Genomic DNA, 22,606 nt, shown 5'->3' with positions numbered 1-22,606 from the left:
TAAAAAAAGAAACGTTTCACATAATTTACACGGGTATATTTGTATAAATAGACAACAATACACTGTATGTCATGCATTTATTACTACAATATGAAATAGTTAGCTGAATTGGGCTCATTAGTTTGTGTTGCTGGATTTAGCTGGTCTGAGTTGTTGTGCTTCGACTCTGATGCTGCTTCTCTGTTTATTGAATCCTGCAGAGTGATGTTGGGCTGGAAATGCGGTGCTGGACAATGCTGGCGTGTGTGTGTGTGTGTGTGTGTGTCCGTGGGGATTTGATATCCAGCCGTTCAATAGGGACGTGGCACTGAACGCCAGAGAGCGAGATTGCTACCTGTGTGCTAGCGGCGACAACTCAATTTCCCTTGTTTGGCAGCTGAATGCAGCCAATCAAAGCAGCCGTGTCGTCTGTAATGGCTCCAGACCCTCGGGGTGTTTGATTCTCTCTCACACTGACCATTGTGATTCACTGAGGAACCTGCTAAAACTTCACACAATAACACGCATCGAACAGACATGCAGATTGAACTGAATGGAAATGAAATCCTCATCTGTGTATTGGGGTTTAAGTTTGAAGCTCGCGGCACACTGAATTTCAATCATGCTGTCGAAGGTTTTCTTGGCTGTGACGTTGATGAAGATGAGGTTAGCGCTGAATGTCAGAGGAGTTTGTGCTGAGAGCCAAATGTGTCTCGCAGAGACTTTATCTGAGACTAAATCACTCCAGCGCTGTGTTTCTGTCTCACTCCTGGAAGAGGAAGAGTGAAAAACAGAAAATCAATGCTAATCTATTGTGTGCGGCCTACTTTGATTTTCAGCAAGTGGCTTCCAGAAATATATAATAATTTAAAAACACTATTTTATATATATATTTTTTTATATTAGTTAAATATTAAAAAAAAAAAAAAATTCTAAAATAAATGACAATATATTTATACATAATATTTAATATTATATTAAATTGCCAAAAATATATATATATATATATATAAATAATATATATTTGTCTGTATAAATAAAGATCAATTATTAATATATACAATATACAAATATAAATATTAAAATATTGTAATATTATTGTAATATTTATTTAATATTGTTATATGAATAAAATAATCATGAATATATATTATAATAAATAATGATATTATATTAAATTAATATAATTATTAAAAGTTATGTGTGTATAATATATATATTATACTTTTATACTTTAATTATTTAATATTTTATGCTAATACATTTTTTTATATAAAATGTAATATTTCAAGTGTGTATCATTTAGTTTCTCAGAAAAAATGATTCCCTTCATCTTAAACATCTACCAGTTTGATTAAAATGAGTCTCTGTTTTTTAAAACTAGTTTCAGAGACATAACTGCCCAGTAGATGGTCATAAACTGCAGGGATGTTGCTCATGTTATTCTGAACACTGTAGTCTCTTCTCCTCTAATTTCCCTCGATGGACAGAAAACAAGCACAGATAGAAGCTGCTCCAGCCGCTCAATAGCTGTAAGAGCTGACGGAAACCTGATCTGATGCTCACTAGCTCTCTCTCTCTCTCTCTCTCTCTCTCTCTCTCTCTCTGTCTCTCTCTACCTCTGTCTCTCTCTCTCTCTACCTCTGTCTCTCTCTCTCTCTCTCTCTCTCTCTCTCTCTCTCCCTCTCTCTCTCTCTCTCTCTCTGTCTCTCTCTACCTCTGTCTCTCTCTCTCTCTACCTCTGTCTCTCTCTCTCTCTCTCTCTCTCTCTCTCTCTCTCCCTCTCTCTCTCTCTCTCTCTCTGTCTCTCTCTCTCTCTCTGTCTTGTTATAGCTCTCTCTCTCGCTCTCGCTCTGGTTCTCGTTGTGTGTTTGGTCAGATTAACAGTTATTTTATGCCGAGCTGAAGCAGAGCCGGGCAGTTATCAGTGCCAGCCGCGCGGCTCCAGCCTGCTGTCCCCAAAATAAATAAAGAAGGAGTTATCTTACTGCGGAGGCCGCGCTGCAGATCATTAGCTCACTGCAAATGGATTTCTCTGGAAGCCAATGGAGTCGCTTTGAGGAGAAACACCTACTCAAATGTTCTCCTATTGATCCGGTCTCTTAAGCACTCATCCGCGCCTCACAACTGGCGTTACTGATGGGCTGTTCGGGATTGGGCTATTTATAGCGACGGCTGGATGATTTGGATGGGTGTCGGAGGGTTTTCATCCGGTCTGTCCAGATGCCCTGAGCTATAGCACTTAGGAGTGACACAAGATAGATGGCAGTCGATTTGTTTCTTCCGAGCTGCGTGTTTTTCATCCGCCGTGTTTAATTCTGTCGCTTGCCACACGAAACGGTCACCAGGAGTAAATAGCAACACTTCGATTTCAGGCTTTTATCAATAGCATCAGTCTCATCCAGTATGTGTGTGTGTGTGTGTGTGTGTGTGTGTGTGTGTGTGCACATATACAATAAATAAAATATAATAAATAACATTTCTTATTTTTAATTTTAATAAATAAAATAAGCATGAATATTTAATAATTATTATATTTGTATTAATATTTTTATGTATTTTGTAATACATGGAATAACTATCTAATGATACATTATTATAATAAAGATAAAAAGTTAATAATATTTCAAGTATGATATATTATTAATGTTTTATATATTAATATTTTCTATTAATTATTATATAAATAATAAATACCATGAAATGAAATGGTGTGTGTGTGTGTGTGTGTGTATACCCACACACACAGAATTTACATTAAAAATATAAAACATGAAATAATATTTTATTGATTATTTTAATATATACTTTCATTTTAATATGTAATTAAATTAATAATATAATAATGGGTTATAATATAATAAATCTATATTAAATTTAAATATCGTATAAATAAAGAGTTAGGATTAAAAATACAAAGCATGAAAATGTATTTAATTATGTAATTTTTAATGTTTATGGTTTTAATAATAAATAAAATAATTAATATAATTTATTATAATATAAAAATTGTATGTTAATGTAATGTGTACATATAAAGCATGATATATTTCTAGTGTCTATTGATTATATAAGTCAGTAATTGGAAGTTTGCAAAGTGAGAAAAAAATATCTAATTATTTACTACATCTTTAACATCTGACAGTTTGATTATAAATCAATCAATCAGTCAAAAGTAAAAACTGTGTTTGATTTAAAATCTTCTTCAGTGATGGTGCATGCCACACAAAGCATCCAGCAGGAATAAATACACAGGCTTTTATTTGGTGTTTTTACCATCAGCGTCAGAGTCATGTCTCTGTGTCTGCATGTAGACATCCAATGATCCTTACACAGCAGTTAATGAGTTAATGATATGCTGCTGCAGTGATGTAACACACACCAGAGCTGAGAGACCACGCCCCCGGCCTGATCCAGCAGATCAATAATGCATCTGTCAAACAGAGGAGACAAGAGATCAGACATAATATATGACAGGCAGGAAATCACTTCATCATCATTTCTCTGATAATAAGAGCGTAGAGCGGTCAGCAGATGCGTAATGACAGGATGTGAGGTCATTGGTCAGCCAGACGCGTGATTGGTGCTCGTAAAGTCAGGATTTATTGCAGTTTTTAGGGCACTGTTTTCAGTTTACTGGCCAATAATTTTTATGTTATGTCTTTTTTATGTGAAGATTGAGAATCAGTTTGATAGCTGATATATAAATTTCATCTTTATTTTAAATGTAATTTTATATTTCATATATATATTTTTTATGTACATTTTTGTATTCAGTATTGTCGCATTTTTATTTAATTTATTTATTATGTATTTATATGATTATATTATTAATAAATAAAAAATACTGTTTTATATAATAGTTTTAAATGTATAATTTAACTTATTATTTATTATTTTTAAACCAATATTTATTTGTATTTATAATTACATATTATTTATAATAACGTTTTTCACAAATATTAATTATATAATTGTATTAATTAATTAATATTTAGCAAATATGAATTATAACATTTTATTATTTGATAAATATTTAAGATTAGTATATTTAAATTTCTATTTTAAAATAAAAAAAATTATAATGTATATTAGGAAAAAAGAGTATTTGACTACGAGTACACAAGCACAAAGAAACAAAAAAACTTGCTTGTTAGCATAACATAAACCAACAAACAACGATGAGTATTTTCATTAACTAACATTAACAAACAAAGATTAATAAACACTGCAATAAATGTATTGTTCGTTGTTTGTTCATGTCAAGTTACTACAGTTTCTAGAGAAAGCTTATTGTTCGTGTACAGTTAATGCATTCTGTCTGAAGCTCCTGCATCACAGGCTTTAATTCCTGAAGCTCATAGCGGCTCCTAAACAGAGTGAGTCGTGCTCCGGTCACTGAGCAGTCGTTCCCATGGGCTTCTCTCGTCATGTGATCGTTTCCTGACTCGTCCGTGAGCCTCTGAGAGATTGTGCCTTCTGCACTGTAGCTTCCGATATAATGCAGTTCGGATGTAAATATAAGGCCAGGTCTGGCTTTGCAGGACAGAAATGTGAGCTCTATTCAGCGCATTAGAAATGTCATTTCAGTGCCAGCACTAGATTCTCAATCATAACTAGCGGCTAAATTAGTCTTCCTGTGCCTGAGAGAGAATACAGGCTGTTTGTGCTCCTTTCTAACGGTTTCAGTACAGTACAATAACTGCTGTAGTGTTTCACTGCAGGATATACAACACTTCCACAATGTGGCTTATTTCTGACTCAAACTTAATATTGAGCATTAAATATTGAGATTAAAGTAAGTGTTTTATGCCAGAATGAGGATGCTTATATGGTTATTTCACTGATGGTTCACATGAAAACAGTAGCTTTTATGACTGAGATAGAAAGACGGAGAGATGGTCAGATAGAAAAGAAAGTCATTTCAGTGTTGGAGCAAATTATTATAATTTTTTTCATTAGTTGACAGATTATGAAAAAACTTTTTTCCCTTATGTCTTTCAGTGTAAAATGATAAATGCCACCTATATTTTTTAAAACATAAACAAAATGCTATTTAATAGTAGTTATTTGCAATTATATTTTACAATTTTGTATATATTTTTTAATTTATAATTGTTACATTTATTTATATTTTATTAAATCATTTATTTTACTGTAACAGCATGGTTCTGCAGTGTGAGATGTTTATCTACATCTATTTTAAACATAATTTTTTTCTAAGTAATTTTTATTTTTAAAGTTATTTAAATTATTTTAAATATCTAATTTAGAATGTATTATTCCATGATAACATGGAACTTACGTCCTGCAGTATGAATTATTAATTGTTCCTGTAAAAAAAAAAAGCATAATTTGTTTTTTTTAATGATTATTTATTTTTTATATTTTATATAATTTTTTTTTTATAATTCTAAAAACATTCTATATTACTTTTATAAAAAATAATAATTTTTTCTTTTGTAGTAGTTTTTATATATTTTTTTAATGTTTAAATATTTCATTATTTTAAAATTATTTATGTTTAGAAATTTTATTTGATTATTTCATACTAATTTACACACTGTTACACTCATTATTTTTCAAGCTGCAGGATTTTGTAATATAAACTAGCGAAGGGGAAAAAATAAATTCTGACTCAATTGAGCATATAATATATAAAAGTGAAAAAGTATATTAATGCATTTCCCCATTTCGTATAAAATTATTATAAATCTCACTATTTAAATTAAACCACATTCATGTATAAAATGAGCATTTTGCATGTCAAAAAAAAATATTTCCATCATCTTTTTTTAACTGTGAGCGAGACAAGTGCATGTGTGATTTTTAAATGTCTGCAGATGAAGCAACAAACAATTAGTATGTAGAAGAAGCACATTAGAATTAGAGGATTACTGTGGCTTTACGGCCCGCGCAACCCAATCAGAACGTGCCCGGAAACTACCACTGGGGCTCATTGGGCTCTGACACACACACACACACACACACACACACACACACACACACACACACACACACACACACACACACACACACAGCCAGCACAAGCCTCTCTGTCCCTGCCATAAATGATGATATATACGGCTGGAGGAGTAAAATACAGACACACGGCGTTCACGAGGCGTCACCGAAGGCTTTACCTTGGACGGGATCATTTGTTTAGCGTCCAGCGGCCAGATGAACAGTAATCAGAAGAGTTTAGCAAACAGGATCGGGCCGGTGTGACGCTCCAAATGTGGCTAGAAAGAGTCCAAACCGCTCAATCATCCTGGCAGTCCATCTGCGCCCGTCCCGGCCCGCATGTGTGTGTTTGATCACGCTCGTGTGTGTGTGTGTGTGTGACTGCCACAAAACACACATCATGTAAGAGAAGCCTGCAGAATGATCAGCCTGCAGATCTTTATGAGCCATGCGTTTCTCTGATTTTACCACTGATTTTTAGGAGCCGTGTGAAGTAAAATCTACACTGGGTTTATGTCATAGTGTCAAAATGAGCTCATAAGTTCAGAGATTTCAGATGTTTTCTAGATGGAGCTGTACATTATAACCAACAGCTTGTATGGCCTTGAAGGAAAGTCAGAGAGATGGCGAGATGGAAACTGATGGAGAGATTATCAAACCTTTTTTTTTTTGCTTTAAAATAACGTGGGAGTTACATTCTGCACTTTGCATGTTAAATTCTGTTTAGATTTTTCTTATTCTTTTAGAATAATTATAATTTCTTGTAATTATTGTTCATATATAAAATGAAAAACAATAATAAATACTATAAAAATAATTACAAACATTACTAATAGCAGTAATAAATATTTTAAATTATTTTATATTATTATAATAATATTCTATTTAATGCAGTATTTATATATATATATATATATATATATATATATATATATATTTTTTTTTTTTTTGAGTTCATGTATTAGTCTAAATTTAATATGATTATATATGTATGATTTTAAGCAGATGTGTAGTAAAATCACAGATGAATAACATCGGATGGATTATTGACATGCTAAACTCTGTATATTAAAAAAAAGTTGCTTATTTTATAAAAATTACTTTATATAATTTTATATAATAATAAATGTAATTTTCATAATTATTTTAATATGTATTTTTTTATTTGTATAATTGAAAAATAAAAGCAGATGCACTGTAAGTCGCTTTGGATAAAAGCGTCTGCTTAATGCATACATTTAATTTAATTTGTGGGTAAATCTCTAACGCTGAGCTTTTCATTACATAGTTGCAAAATAAGTTGTGTTACTGACTCGTGCAGTCTTGGAGATCCAGTCGTTCAGCTCTTCTGTGTGTGTGTGTGTGTGTGTGTGTGTGTGTGTGTGTGTGTGTGTGTGTGTGTGTGTGTGCGCGCAGGTCTGGTGGTGCGCGAGGCCAGTATCGAGATCACCCGTCAGCAGGTGGAGGAGATCTTCGGTCTGGAGGATTTCTGGTGTCAGTGTGTGGCCTGGAGCTCGGCGGGAACCACCAAGAGCCGTAAAGCCCACGTCCGGATCGCCTGTGAGTCCAAACACACCACAGCACACGCCTGACACACACAAACATGAGCCGAGACCATGTGGAGGAGCGAATGCTGACGTGTTGCCTCGACATTCTAGTGGTGGTTTTCCTCATTTAGTGTTACTAACAAAAGCAGCATCCTTAATCACAGCAATGGTGTTTATAAGCAGCTGCTGATCTCACTCCGTCCAACAGTTCATCTGTCGCCACCCTTTTCCAAAAGAGCTTATATCCAAGGACAGACTTCAGGCGTGACGTCGCCTGTCTCACTGTTTCTCTCAGACAGTAAGGTGATGCTAGAAGGGTGTGTGAATGTGATTCAGTAGATCGGGAATCAGTTTTCATCAGTCAAACCCCTTTAAGCTGAAATATTTACTTTTAACAGTTCATATTTCAACACATTTGCATGTTCACAGGTCTCTAATGTCATTTAAAGATCACATGACATGCAAGTAAACAGATGTAATATTTAACCTTTGATTAAAAAAAAATTGAATGTAGGTTTTATGAATAAATATGTATTTTTTCATAAAAATGTAAACTTACTAAGCTTATATACATGTAACTACAGAACTACAAATTACAACCATCAGCATATCGGCTATATAAGACCGATATAACAAACGACAAAATAAGAGTCCTGCCTTGGTAAAGGAGATCTCATACATATTTATACTTACTAAAAATATTAAAATGTATACAAAAACAAATTAGAAGATTAGTTACAATAAAGAATGATTAATATGTATTTAATGTATCCACATACATTATTTCTGTTCATGAAAACTGTTAAACCTACCTTAAAAGCATTGTTTATTTAATATGCATCTTTGTTCTGTTGTATTATGTAGGACTGCTGATTGTTAAAATGGATCCAATCCATGTTCATTCGAAATTATTTTATGACGCAGCAATAAAACTGCTATTATAATTGAATGCAGGTGTTTTTCAACTTTGCTTATTTAAAACATGACCAAAATACGATCTATTTTGATGGCAAAATTTCAAATAAGAGAGGAAGTGACAAATATCGGTATCGGTATCGGTTTTGACCAATAAGTGTTCGTTAAAATCTGTATCTATATCGGCCCCCAAAAATTATATTGGTGCATCCCTACAAACAACCAAATATATATATATATATATATATATATATATATATATATATATATATAGTTTGAGTAAATCATTAATTTTCTCAATAGGCTGATTGGTTTGAATTACACTGATTCAAACTAATACCAAATGATTCATTTAAAGAATCTGTTCATAAGAGTCTTTTGCTTGTGAATCACGTTCTATTCTAATGATTGTAACCATGGATTCAAATCTGAATGAGTCTTTATTCAAATCTCCTGGCTTTGCTCCGCTGACCGCCGACTCTCTCTCTCTCTCTCTCTCTCTCTCTCTCTCTCTCTCTCTCCGTCTCCCTCTCTCTCTCCCTCTCTCTCTCTCTCCAGAGGCTAATAGAAACCGCTCCGATCATTTGCTCTTTTCCAGCGTCCCGTCTGTGACAGATGTTTTAATCAGGGCCTGAGTAACACTCCAGAGCGATAAATAAGCAGCAGTTTTGTTGTTGTGGATCGCTGATCAATGGAAACACCATAAAGTTCAGCAGCTGTAGAAGGCTGGCGTTATTAATGGTGAGCGTGATTTGTGAGCGTGTCGCGTCGAGCACTTCCAGCGTGAGTTATGAGGAGACGAGCTTCGATCCTGTTTAACACAGACTCACACACAATAACACACTCCTGTACTACTCATGCTAGTGCTCCAGTGTCCAATACTTATATACCAATGCAATACAATATACAACCAGAGCACACTGTGTGGAATACTGTATCCCATAATGCAATGCTCTTGACTTAACCTTCCATTTACAGTGTGATGAATGAACTGGAAGTGATAGCTAGTTGACATTTCTTTGGTTATACTCATGGATGTTGAGTGCAGTGCATTGCATTATGGGATATAACTTTCTATGCAGCATGCACGTTAATAGGTCATCTGGATATTTCATGCATATAGAACATTTGCATAATGTGCACGTATACAAATACTATATATACTGCAGCAATCAAAGGCGTAGTGTGTACTGAGGACCGTGCTGTGGCTGGATGCACACTTCGAGATAATAATAATTCCCAATTTTTACTGTATTCTTCATATAAACGCAACCTTGGTGCTGTGTTTCTGAAAGTCTCGAGACTGAACTGAAGCATCTATCATCTCCAACCTTGCATTAATTTATAATGGGCAGAAAGGTTGTGTAGCGCTACATATCACAAATGGCATTGTAATGCATTCGGCCCATTAGAGGCGGTAATAAATTCAACGTGTGTGTGTTTGCTCATTTCCACCCTGTTCAGCTTTACATTATTCACCTCTCAGGTTTCTGGCACAAAATATGAAATGCATTCTGTCGAAAACCCCAAAGTGTTTACATTGAGCCACTCGGTTCAACCGCTGCTAATGTGGCAAACAGAGAATACAAGCTAACAACTAATACTGAGGACAGCTTCGATAAACTCAGAAACTACACAGATGGTGGAAACTTTCCTTGTGCCGTGGCCAGGATGTAACGAGTCAAAGGAACATGCGATTGCAGTGCCAATGAGAACCAATGTTATGTCTCTACGTCTGTGTCTCGTTTTCACTGAATTCATCGTGTAAAGGCTGAGAGCTTCAGGATTCAGTGCTAAAGAAGGCAGGAACGCTCCAGACTGGATTTACAGTCGCCATCGGTTGGAGCTCACGTGTGTCACAACACAAGCGGTCAATCGTGGTCGCAGCGGGGCGAGTGTGGCGCAGGCCGCGAGCGATGGCCGGGAATGGACTGAAAACGCTGGTAATTGTTGGGAGTTGTTTAAACGTGCGGCATGTCGACTGACTCACGCTTTAAGCAGCCTCTCAGCCGCAGTTATTACTGTAATGGGCTCTGATGCGACTCGTTTCTGTGTGCTAAAACCATTCCCTGCATATTCATTTCACTTTTATTGGGGTGGAAACAGCACTGGGACACAGAACTCTCTGATATACTGCATTCTGTTTTTACTTTTTGAAATGACAGAAGGTATTTCTTCCCCCATTATTTCATGCAAACAGCCAGGTTTACTTGCATTTTTGAGCAAAATTTTGACATTAAACACTAAAGCTAGTAAAATAAGAAAACAAAAATAAAAACTTGTTTAATGCATGTGAAACATCGGCATAAAAATTATCGGTAACACTTTAGTATAGGGTCCCAATTCACACTAATAGCTACTTTCTTATTAGCATGTCTATTATTAACATATTGGCTGTTTATTAGTGCTAATAAAATAACATATACTGTAATGCATGACATCCATAATCCTACCCAATACCCTAAACTTAACAACTACCTCATAAACCGTTAATAAGCAGCAAATAAGGGGTTAATTGAGGCAAAAGTCATGGTTAGTTAATAGTGAGAAGTGGACCCTAAAATAAAGTGTGACCAAATGATCATAGGCCTTTTCATGCTGTTGCATTCAACAAATATATATTTATACAATTAATAAAAGGCTATTTTCATCATTTTACATCTTTAAAATCTTTAGCTTCAAATAGAAATAAAATGCTTAATGCAAGTAAAACACCAAACAATTAACTTTTTAAACAAATATAATCTGACTTCGATTAATCTGACTAGATTCACAATGTTTCATGCAAGAGGAAATAACAGGAAGTTACATTCATATCTGTTTAAATGAATCTTAGACTTATTTATATATTACATATTATTTATTATATATATTATATATCATGTTTTAAATATCAGTCAGCCTGGTAAATTCCACACGCAGATTTCAGCGATTTTTAAGTGATGCAAACAAATCTTTGAATCTATTTTTGAACTGATTGATTAAAACAGGCAGAAGTTCACAACGAGAGTACTCCGTTTATTCTCTTTCAGATAGTTTGATGTGACACGGTGGTAAATGTGGCTCTGGTGTCTTTTGATCAATTGTTGAATGGAATCACAGGTCTGAGTAATGTAGATATGAGAAGTGTGTGTGCTGTTCACACACTCTTCACTTCAGTGACCAACATTGACCTGCAGCGTCCTCTTACTGACCTCAGATCAGAACATTTATACACTTATGTTTTTATTATGTATTCATTATTTCAAAACAAGTTCATTTGGCAGAACTGCTGTTTGACATATTGCTGTTGAATGTCTTCATGAGAAAAAACGACAAATAATTTTTAATATAACATCATAATGTACATAAAAAAAATGTTACTTGTAATAAAGAAAACTTATTTAATTTCAGCTGATTTGTCATTTTTATTTATTTTAATTTCATAAACTACAATAATAAAATGAAAAGTGAAAAAAAAATATATATATATATATATATATAAACAACTGAAATGAAAAAAATAATAACCATATAGACACAAAAACAAAACAACAAAGTTACATTGAATTAAAACTGGAACAGAAAATCTTAAATTAAAAAATAATAATAATGTGTGTGTACAACACTGAGTTAACAAACACTGGCTCTGTTTCATAACACTTATAATAATCCATCCATCAAATATGCATGAAACGCTTCTTCATCATCAGCGCACATCTCCTGTTTCTGCTTTTTTTGGATCGTTGATTCTGTGCCTCCGATTCTCTGTTTCACGCGTGTAGAGAGGACAATATAATCTCATAAAAACAGGCCAGATGTACTTTACTTAGTATAAAGTATAAAGTTAGTATAAAGAAAAGAGCCTATTTTTAGAACTATTAACAGTATAATATTATAGTACATCACAATAAAGACTGATATTCCTCTCATTCAAGCGTATGGCGCTGTACTTGTATTAGGGCTGGGCGATATATTTAAAAAAATGATATCTCGATATTGTCAACATTTTTACGATATTCGATATATATCTCGATATGTTTGCATTTGCATTTAAATAATAAAAAAAACATGATTTTATTTTGCCCATTAAAAAAGAAACAAAAAACTATTTAGATTATACTATATAGATTAAATGGGTCATTTAAGCAGTTAAAATAAATCTAGACCAAGAGATCACTTACTGCTTTTTATTAAATGAACACATGTAGGCCTGTATGTGACTGAAGTAGTGCAAATTAAGTACAGAAAGTGCATTCTGTCAAATTTTAGTGCATGCGATTCACAATTTAAACTATGCAACTGGGATAAGTATTTTATTTTAATTTTTTTTAACACAGACCGGCTGAACGACGCTTTCATTAGATCGCTCAATTCCAGCTTGTTAGTGTTTTCAGATTATCGTCGGCGGCTCTTCCGCACTGAGCAGTGAGCATGGTTGCCAGATTGCTTAAAATAAGCAAACACCGCAGAAAATGTTTCCTTGTAACAGTGGAGCTCTGATTCAGAGATTTAAACTCTTGTTATCTGGCAACCGCTGTCATTAAGCTCTCGTAGTAGAGGGGCGTAGAGCAGTTACAGGTTCCTTTTTTGGACATTCGGCGCGTTCTTTTGGGAAAGTATGCTTGAATTTGAATTTTACGATAATCCCGATATATTCAAATTGTACTTAGTCGTTAAAATTATTTCGATATTATCGCTAATATTCGATATGTCACCCAACCCTTACTTGTATCACGTCTGTTACCAACATAGTGGATGTGACTGACGGCACTTAAAAAGGGTTTCCTTGATTGTTATTTTCTCTTCAGATAGCACATTTTCTATCTGTTTTGAGAGCACAGATGGATGAGGCAGAACATAACTCACGCAGCGGCCTCTCCTTCTTCAGATCTCTCCGTATCTGTCGTGGTCTGTGGAGCTGGATGTCTGTAGAGGAGACAGACAGAGACGGAGGGAGCAGGAGATGGAGGAGGCCCAGAGGAGAGCGTGGGAGCACCGCTCATCCATCAAAGACCCGCCCTCTCTCTGATTGACAGCACATTCAGCCACTCGCTGTCAGTCGGCCTGATCCGCCCTGCTCTCATTCGGGTCATCTAGACATCGAGTCATCTAGATGTGTTTGAGTCGAAGAAACTCAATAAGTGTCAGACATATGAGTCAATATGGCCTGATCTGTCATTTTCATTCAACAAGTTAATAAGCACACTTTGTCTGCCTGAATCTTCAGTGCCTGTTTCAATCATTTTTGGTTATAGAAACATTTGTAAGTGAGATGGAGACTAGTGTAAAGTCATTGATATTCAGCCTCAGCTCTGGTCATCAGCATGTGCTGCCACACGCTCCTCGTCCCGAGCCATGCTTCATCCACGCTGGCAGTCAGATATGTCCCGGGAAAGCAGAAGGTGTGTGAGGAGCTCAGGTGAATGCTGAATGAGTATTACATCTCATGATGTGGGAGCAGATTCACTTTTTACAGTGCAGAGTCCCTGCACTGTAAAAAAAATAAAAAAAATAAAGGTAAATAAAGGCATGCTTAATAAAAGATGTTTTGAGTATGTTGTTTCAAAATCTCATGTGTAATTAAATGTGTTAATTGCCTTTTAGCAATTTCCAAGTTATATTTTTTTCACCAGTTTTTTTTCAGTGTGGATTATTGAAAGAAAGTACTAATTTACAAAGTGATTACGTAATAAAATAAATTTGGAATATATATATATATATATATATATATTTTTAAATACACACTGACTTACTAATAATTTGATGAATTACAAAAATGTTGTCAATTTTAATTGACTAAATCAGATTTTAATAGTCTAAATTTTATTTGCTCTATCCTTTTTATGTATGTAATGTATCTTTTATATAAAATGATTATTATTGTTATTATTTTCTCTTTGTTGATTTTTGTCAATTAGCTGTTGCAGGCGCATTTACAGTATCAACCAAAGTTTGAACAAGTCTCTAACTGAATATCACAACAAAATATTGAGCAGCACAACTGTGTTCAACACTGATAATAATCAGAAATGTTTCTTGAGCAGTAAATCATCATATTATTCTGATTTCTGAAGATCACGTGACACTGAAGACTGGAGGAATGATGCTGAAAATACAGCGGAGCATCACAGAAATAAAATACACTTTAACACAGATTCACACAGAAAACAGCTGTTTTAAATTCTAAAATTATTACACAATTTTTACTGTATTTTTTATTAAAATAAAAGCAGCCTTAGTGAGCAAAAAAGACTTTTGACCAGGACTCACTCACATGCATTCATGCTGAAAACATTCATCTGTGTTTCTTTCACAGATCTCAGGAAAACATTCGACCAGGAGCCTCTGGGAAAGGAAGTGTCGCTCGAACAGGAAGTGCTTCTCCAGTGCCGCCCGCCAGAAGGAATACCTGCTGCTGAGGTACCGGCTCATCCGTTACACACACACACACACACACGGAGCGCTGCACTCTCCGCTGATTAATCTGAAATTGAATTAGAGATTAACATTTGTTACAGTAAACTGATGTGTAGGTAACTCAATCTCCTCAGCTACCCGCCAGACTCTGTTGAGAAACATGTAGCTCAGCGGCCAGCTGTTAATTCCTGTTTAGCTACACAGGTCGCATCGATTCGGACATCAGGAGTGGGCTGTCAGACAAACTCGTCCTAACAACACCAGAAAGTTTGAGCTAAATAGGATTAATAGATGGCGGCTGGAAAGGATTTTCTCAAAGCATCCGGTCTTTTTTTTTCATCCTTGCAATGACAGCGAGAGTAGAGTGAGCCGCAATCCACGAGCCAAACCTCCTCCGGGCAGCTTAAGCCATCTGTGGACAGATTTGGAAGGCAGGTTTAACATAAACGCCTCTGGCTGTGTGTTTAATCATCTTAACACTTGTTATAACCATCACCGTTAACTGAAGGCTATCTTTAGCTCGCTTGTGTCCTCAGAAGGCAAGGCTTTACTGACGATTACTGTGAAAAAGTTTGGGGCTCATCAGGAGATTCAAATTAACCTTCTGTGCTGTTCGGTCATTTTTGACAAAAAACTTTTAAAAAATTTTTATATATTTTTTTTTTACTTCATCGGAATAAGATGAAAATAATATGAAATGGTTTTGATAGTTGATAGTTGCACAAAAAAATCACAGGCACGAATTTACTCGTAACAAATTTTTTTGTGATATCAACTTCAAATTTGGAACAAAATAATAATAAATTTTCTCACAGTTTTAAAGTAAAACTTGTTTCACTTAAAAATAAAAAAATGTATCTTTTTGTTCATTCTTCATAATAACAATCTACTGTAGCGTCTTTGGTTTTTTTACTTTTTAAAGTCGTCTTCCTTAAAATTAAGCCAATTTCAAGTCTGTGCTCCAAAGCATTCAAGATTTACCCACAGTTTAATTTGTAAAATTAATTTCAGGTCTGTGTTCAAACAGTGGTTTCCAGGTAATAAATGAATCATAGATATTGCATAATTACAATTAATTACCAACAAAAATCTCTTAAAAAACAAACTAAAAACATTCAACTAAAATATTGCACATGCATGTCACAAATAAAAATGAATAAATATAGGAAATAAAAATAAATTAATGCCTCTACAACTTCAAATGCATCTGCACTGCAAGTGATGTATATTTTAGCACAATATTGTTTAATTTCAGCAACAAAAATAGTTTCACACAAAGTCACAGCTGATGCATGTCAGAACAAAACATATTGAACGAATCAGGCGAGTCAGTGATTCAGTGAATCAGCTGCTTTGAGCGAATCGATTGAATGAATGATTCAGTTAAAAACACAGTGATTTATCGCCACCTACTGGTGGTTTTAGTTGCATTTTTTTAAAGTATTACTTAAGTAATTTTAATAATTGTATATTTTGGTCACTGATCAGAAGGTGCTCTTAAATTTAACCACTTGTGAACTGTTCAGCATAGAGTCCTGGATGAGTTAAAGTGAGTCTCTGACAGAGGTGGGATGTGTTTATATACGCACCTGGGATATTCAGAGCAGAACGGGGGGATTGCTGGTGGAATATTCTAGAGAAGCCGCAGCGTTTAGCCGTGCGCAGATAAGCGTCGTCTTTCATGCGGCGCTGTTGCTTTTCACTCAGGCTTGGATGTTTCCTTCTGAACGATCACAGAATGACTTTCGGCTTTTTCTGGCTGCAGGGAAAGTTGTTTATTTCCTGTTTGGGCTGGAAAAATGGGAAATGTGAAACAGCCTTGTGAGTCATGAATGCACTCAGAAATAAAATAAGTATCAGTGCAGGGATTGGATGCTTCAGTGCAGTCGTGCAAGAAAAAGTGCATGGGTTGCACAGATCTAATTGGTTTGCTAAAGTGATACAGCATGAACAGCATTTATTTGAAATAGAAATCTTTTGTACTCGTGTTTCAGCATATAATGTACTTTTGAAGTACACAGACTGAAATTGTATTTTCTTGTTAAAAAAAACTTTATTTAATTTATTTAATTCTTCATTTTATTTCAAATAAAAATCTAAAATGTAGATTTTCAGCATTTATTATTATTAGTATTGTTATTTAAAATTCTTGACAATTTGTTCAATTAAAAATGTACCTAAATTATTTATATTCAGCATTTATTATTATTTTAAATTCTTTAAAAATTATAAAAAAAATTATCTAAAATTTAACTTTTATTGTTTTTATTATAATTATATTTATTTATTTTATTATTTTTATTTTCTATGCAGAATCACTCCAACAAATTCACCCCAGTAACTCTAAAATTATTAATTATTCTAGAATATAGCTATTAAAGTAACTGGTTGAAATCTCCTGTATATATTTTTTCCTTTTCTTAGCACTTCAAAACAAACTATCAGTTTTTCCAGTAACCTACAGCCCTGGTTTGGTTCTGTACTGAAGACTTTCTTAAATCCCTTTGCATAATGACTGAATATATGGTTCAGCATTCATCCGTTATCACATTTTCATCAGTCAAAAGCTCTTTGAATGAGCGTCCAGCAGCACTTAACCAAACACGAGCTCCGTTCAGTGAAAACCAGAGAGCATTATGGGTCAGATGAGAGCGCTCTCTCCGGGGAGGATGCTGATTGGCGCTAGTTTCCTTTGATTGGCTCTGAAAGGACCCACGCTTGACCTGGAGAAGGCGAGTGAAGTGACCAGAAGCCGGAAAGCTTTATTGCAGGTGGAGATGCTGACGGAACAAACGAACCGTTTCCCAGCAATTCCACCAACTCAGAACAATTTCTTCCTTTATCAGAGGAATTATATGTCCACAAAGCTAATTCCAGCATGCATCTTAAGGTCTATAGGTTCATAAAAACATGCATTCATTATTGTGTAATCTAAATGTGACAGGCGTCTGCTTCTCAAATCAAAGCGATCCGCTGTCTCTCGTTCTCTCCGTGCAGCATTGCGGAGGACGGGAGGAAGGATTCAGGCACGTAATGAGAAGAATAACAAGTCAGGAATGAAATTACATGGATCACGCAATGCAATAAGAGCTCTTTCTCTCTCGGAGAGCGTAAATAGGACGCCGCAGGGCCGTGAACAGCACGCCGTCAGAGCTGCAGGTCCACCGTTAATGACATCCTGCACATTCACAGTGCCAAATAACCAACCGGCCTTCTGGGTAACTACATCCAGACAGAGAGGATGCTGAATGTGTGTGTGCACATAAAAGAACACAATTCAATGATTTCAGTCCATTCTGCTGACGTGTCAGTGTTTGTTACGGAGCTCAAGCGTCACGTTCACAGACGCTGATGGGTCACGAATCACGTCTGAAGCTTGAGAGGTGCGCAGAAGTATTTCTGAAAGTGTTCACTGATGATATTTTGCTTCTGTAGAGACACGAGGGATTTCATCTTTGTTCTGAGAAAGTGTTTTAGAGCAGAATTCACTCTTAAAAATTGCACTTCTCTTAAACCTGACGTGGAAATCTGGAGGAAAAAAACATGACGCATTGCAGATTTTGTAGTCTCTTCTGCTCATAAAGCTGCTTTTACTTGATCAAAAATAGTGAAATATTATTACTATTTAAAATAACTGCTTTCTCTTTGAATATATTTTAAACTTTAATTTATTTCTGTGCTGCTCCGCTGTATTTTCAGCATCATTCCTCCAGTCTTCAGTGTCACATGATCTTCAGAAACCTAAACTTTTGATCTTCTGAATATTTTGCAGCAAACGTAAAGCAAGTAGAATATTTTCCAGAAGTCAGTAGCTTGATATTGTTGTATTGTTTCTGATTTTCATGCATCATTCATGAAATGAGTGGTTCATTGGATCAGATTTCTTCCTCAAAGTTAATAATGCTGTGATTCATCTCAGATCTGCTTCGCTTGACTCTTGAAATCCCTGTGGAGTGAATGAACGTTAGAAAAGCTTCCAGAAGCAGAGAAGTGGGCGGCTGCTCTTTGACTCCGTCGTGAGCGGTGGGCAGGTTTGGAGAGGCGTGTGTGTGTGTGTGTGTGAGAAAGAGAGAGAGGGAGAGAGAGAGAGAGAGAGAGAGAGAGAGAGTGTGTGTGTGTGTCTCTCTGTCTGTCTGTCTGTCTGTGCCTGTTTGTCAGTGTGTGTGTGTGTGTGTGTGTGTGTCAGAGTGAGTCAGTCTCAGTGAGGTGAGTTTGGGCTCCAGACGACACTCACACTTACCTCACCGCTAAACCAAAGAAACACATCCATTACACTGATGAACTGTTTTTAATGTCACTGCTGCTCCGTCCGTCCCACTCCTTCCTGTCTGATCCTCTCTCTTAGACACAGGCATTTGAATGATTTTAGATTTTATATGCAAACAACTGTGTAAATATACATCTAAATAAAGCCTTAATATAACTATTATATCCTTTTATTTTAAAGGGGTCATATAATGCTGCTAAAAAGAACATTATTTTGTGTATTTGGTCTAAAGAAATATGTTTATGTGGTTTAAGGTTAAAACAACACATTATTTTCCACATACTGTACATTATTGTTTCTCCTCATGCCATGCCTTTCTGAAACACATTGATTTTTACAAAGCTCATCGGTCTGAAAAGCGAGGTGTGCTCTGATTGGCCAGCTGTCCAGTGCGTTGTGATTGGCCAAACGTTTCAAGCGTCTGATGGAAATGTTACACCCCTCAACATATACTGTTATCAGAACACCAGCAATTACAAACAAGGCAGTTGTTGCATCCAGTGGGAACATAATTACTGATTATAATAACTTATAATGTCTTTTTATGTGTTGCGTTGCATATCGTGCTGCGTAAACATAAACCATGTCTGCATTTGTGATCGGAGAAATGACAAACAACAAGCTCTACTCTACACTGCTCAAAACTTGTGTTTGAATCATTGAGGCAAATCAAATACATATGTGAACGTATTTACATACCGTGAGTCAGAAGCACCAGACTGTCCTTGTAAAAAGTGTTCGAGGTGGGACTTTTATTTTGACAGCACGCCAAACTTTTATTTTGATGGCGCTGAGAGCGGCTGTTTACTTTTTATTATATTTGTATTAAATATTTATTTATTAGTGAAAAATACCTTGTCATCTAAAGTAGAAGTATGTTTATTTTACACATTAATTTTTTTTAATCCATTGTCAAATGATTTCAAAATTCTTGAATATTAATAATAATAATCGTAAAATCATATCAGCTTTATATCGGCTATCGGCCATACATTTCCAAGATATCGGCCCCGGCCGTCAAAAAACACTGGAGCAATGGAGAGAATAAAAGGTACGCCTTCTTTCTTTGCGTGGACATTTGGGCGGCGTCTTGTAAAGCGTCCCACATAGTGATGTAGAGATGTGGGGGCGTGTTTAAACAAGGCGTTTTAGGAGGGTGTGGACGAGTCTTAACTTTGATAAAGAATATCTCTTTGGATTTGAGGCTTTAGTCTTTGCAACTTTACAGATCTTCTTAATGCATCCAAAGAGAAAGTATTTCTAATAAAACAATATTACATTACATATTATATTAATAAAATAACTGTCTACAAATAATGCTTGTTTACTCATTTTAGAAAACAAACATTATGTGTTTATTTATTTAGCTGCTGCTTTTTTGTAACTCAAAAAGGGTGTTTTCAAGAGGTCTGTAAACTCCCCAAGAGAAGCAGATGCTCGTGTCTGTTCTAGTATGTTTGTATGGAGTTGTGCTACGATCGTTTATTAAATTGGAGACGGTGTCTCCCGCAGCAGATGGAGTTCAGAATGAGTGTTTGATCCGCCGGGTTGTGTCATCCCCAAAAACAATCTGATTATGCATCTGGATTATGCTGTAATGGAATCGTGTATTGTCGTCCCGCGCTGCTCTGGAGTGTGTTCTGTGTTTCCCTCATGAACAAATGCTTGTATATTTAACCACGGTACTTCTACATCTAATCGTTTCCAGCTTTTCTTCAGCGTTTCTATAACGGCGTTTTGGTAGCTCGAGGATGAGTGTCATTTTATCTGCTGAAAATGGAGAATGATTGAAATTAAACTCCTGATAATCTGAGATTATCGTTTGTCTTTGTCTTTTTAGATGATGAGTTAGTGCTCATCTGATTATGAAATGACTGGAGACACTCGGTGGGTGTTAGTCCTAAATGTAATCAAAAATACACGAGAGCAACTCATTGTTATTATTAATATTATGGGAGCAGTAGTTTTTAAAGTAAGTAAAATGTAGTAAAAATGGGGCTAAAAATCAATGCATGATTTTTCTTCTCAAAATTAATTGGGATAAATATTTTTAAGAATGATCATTTTTATTATATATATATATATATATATATATATATATATATATATATATATATATATATATAAACTTATTTTATATTTTTTAAACATTATATATACTAATATATTTAATAATTTAATTTAAAAAAATGTTTAATATTTGTTATTTTTGATATTTAATAATATAGTACTATTTTTAATATTGAAGGTATATTTCATATCTATTTAATATATTGCCCAGCTCTAGTTATTTATGTTATATTTATGCTATATCTTTATATACTAATCCAAAATATCTCAGTAATATTCACAGTTATATTTAATGCATCAATGTATGTCATTATAAATATATTAAATAATATAATTTTTTATACAATGTTTTATATTTAGATGATATCATATAACTTTAATGATAGATTCACATCTGGTGGTTGTTTATAGCCTTGTCTCACTGCAGCTAGAATAATTAAGTGTATCATATTGTAATCCAGAAAGGTTTATGTGTTTATGAAACGTGAATAAAATTAAATTATGTTCCAGTTTTTAATATGCATTTTATTACAGATACCTTGGGATTGCAAAAAGTATCGGAGGGAGCATAGTTTCCCTTTTGGGTTAAAATAATTTCTTATTATAATTCGAACAGTATGACAATTAGAGATTAGAGACACTATAATCACATAGTCACGCAATACTGATGTTGTTAACATTAACAGTTGGAGAATAAAGTGTAACAATAATAATTTGCATGATTTGATGTGATATGAGCTCATTTAGATGAAATCACCATTGTTAGTGCAATTTATTGTAATGCTTTTTTCCTCAGTTGGTCAGAACAAACATTGCAGACGTGAAAATTATTATTTGGGTCATATATTCCAAGATGTAGGCGAGAATCAGCAACTGCATGTTTTCAAACAAAGATGGCGACAAAGAGGCCAAACTTACAAACTGCAACTTGCTTTTTTTTAAAAATCATTATTTTGTGTATTTGGTGTAATAGAATATGTTGACATGCTTTAATGTTCAAAAAACACATTATTTTACAAATACTGTATATTTTTGTAGATCCTCTATGCCCCGCCTCTCTCAAGCACAAAGTCCCTCCTTCTGACAAGAGCTGTTTGCTCTGATTGGCCGACTGACCCAGTGCATTGTGATTGGCTGAACACCGCAAGCACTCGTCGGAAATGTAACGCCCCTTTTCCATAATCACAAGCATCTTCTTTCAAAATAAATGTAATGAAGTAAACAATGTCCTTAGTTTTACCATCAGTTCAAGCTGAAAGAGGAACAGAGTCACATGACGGACACAGTGATGAAGCTCGTATGTGTTTGCAGTACACTCAACCAATCACAGCGCACCATTTCATTTGAAAAACTGCGTTATGTGCAAATAACATATTCGCATACAAGTTCAGTGTTGCTTGAGTTTTGATCTCTGAAAATCTAAATCTGGATTTGAATTATTTATGATATTATAATCTAAAGATGC

General features: G+C 34.8%; 1 protein-coding gene across 2 annotated transcripts in view; it reads left to right on the top strand.

The window, feature by feature from the left end:
- Positions 1 to 22,606, top strand: part of LOC113071006 (netrin receptor UNC5C-like) — a 124,946-nt gene that overhangs the window by 70,718 nt on the left and 31,622 nt on the right. For both annotated transcript variants that reach the window (XM_026244377.1, XM_026244379.1), the window contains exons 3-4: positions 7,360 to 7,503; positions 14,704 to 14,807. In XM_026244377.1, the coding sequence (XP_026100162.1) occupies positions 7,360 to 7,503; positions 14,704 to 14,807 (248 nt within the window). The remainder of the gene's footprint in view (positions 1 to 7,359; positions 7,504 to 14,703; positions 14,808 to 22,606) is intronic.

The sequence above is a fragment of the Carassius auratus genome, unplaced genomic scaffold, assembly GCF_003368295.1.
Source record: "Carassius auratus strain Wakin unplaced genomic scaffold, ASM336829v1 scaf_tig00005638, whole genome shotgun sequence".
Lineage (NCBI taxonomy): Eukaryota > Metazoa > Chordata > Actinopteri > Cypriniformes > Cyprinidae > Carassius > Carassius auratus.
The sequence above is the reverse complement of the archived record's forward strand: the minus strand, read 5'-3'. Positions and strand labels throughout refer to the sequence as shown.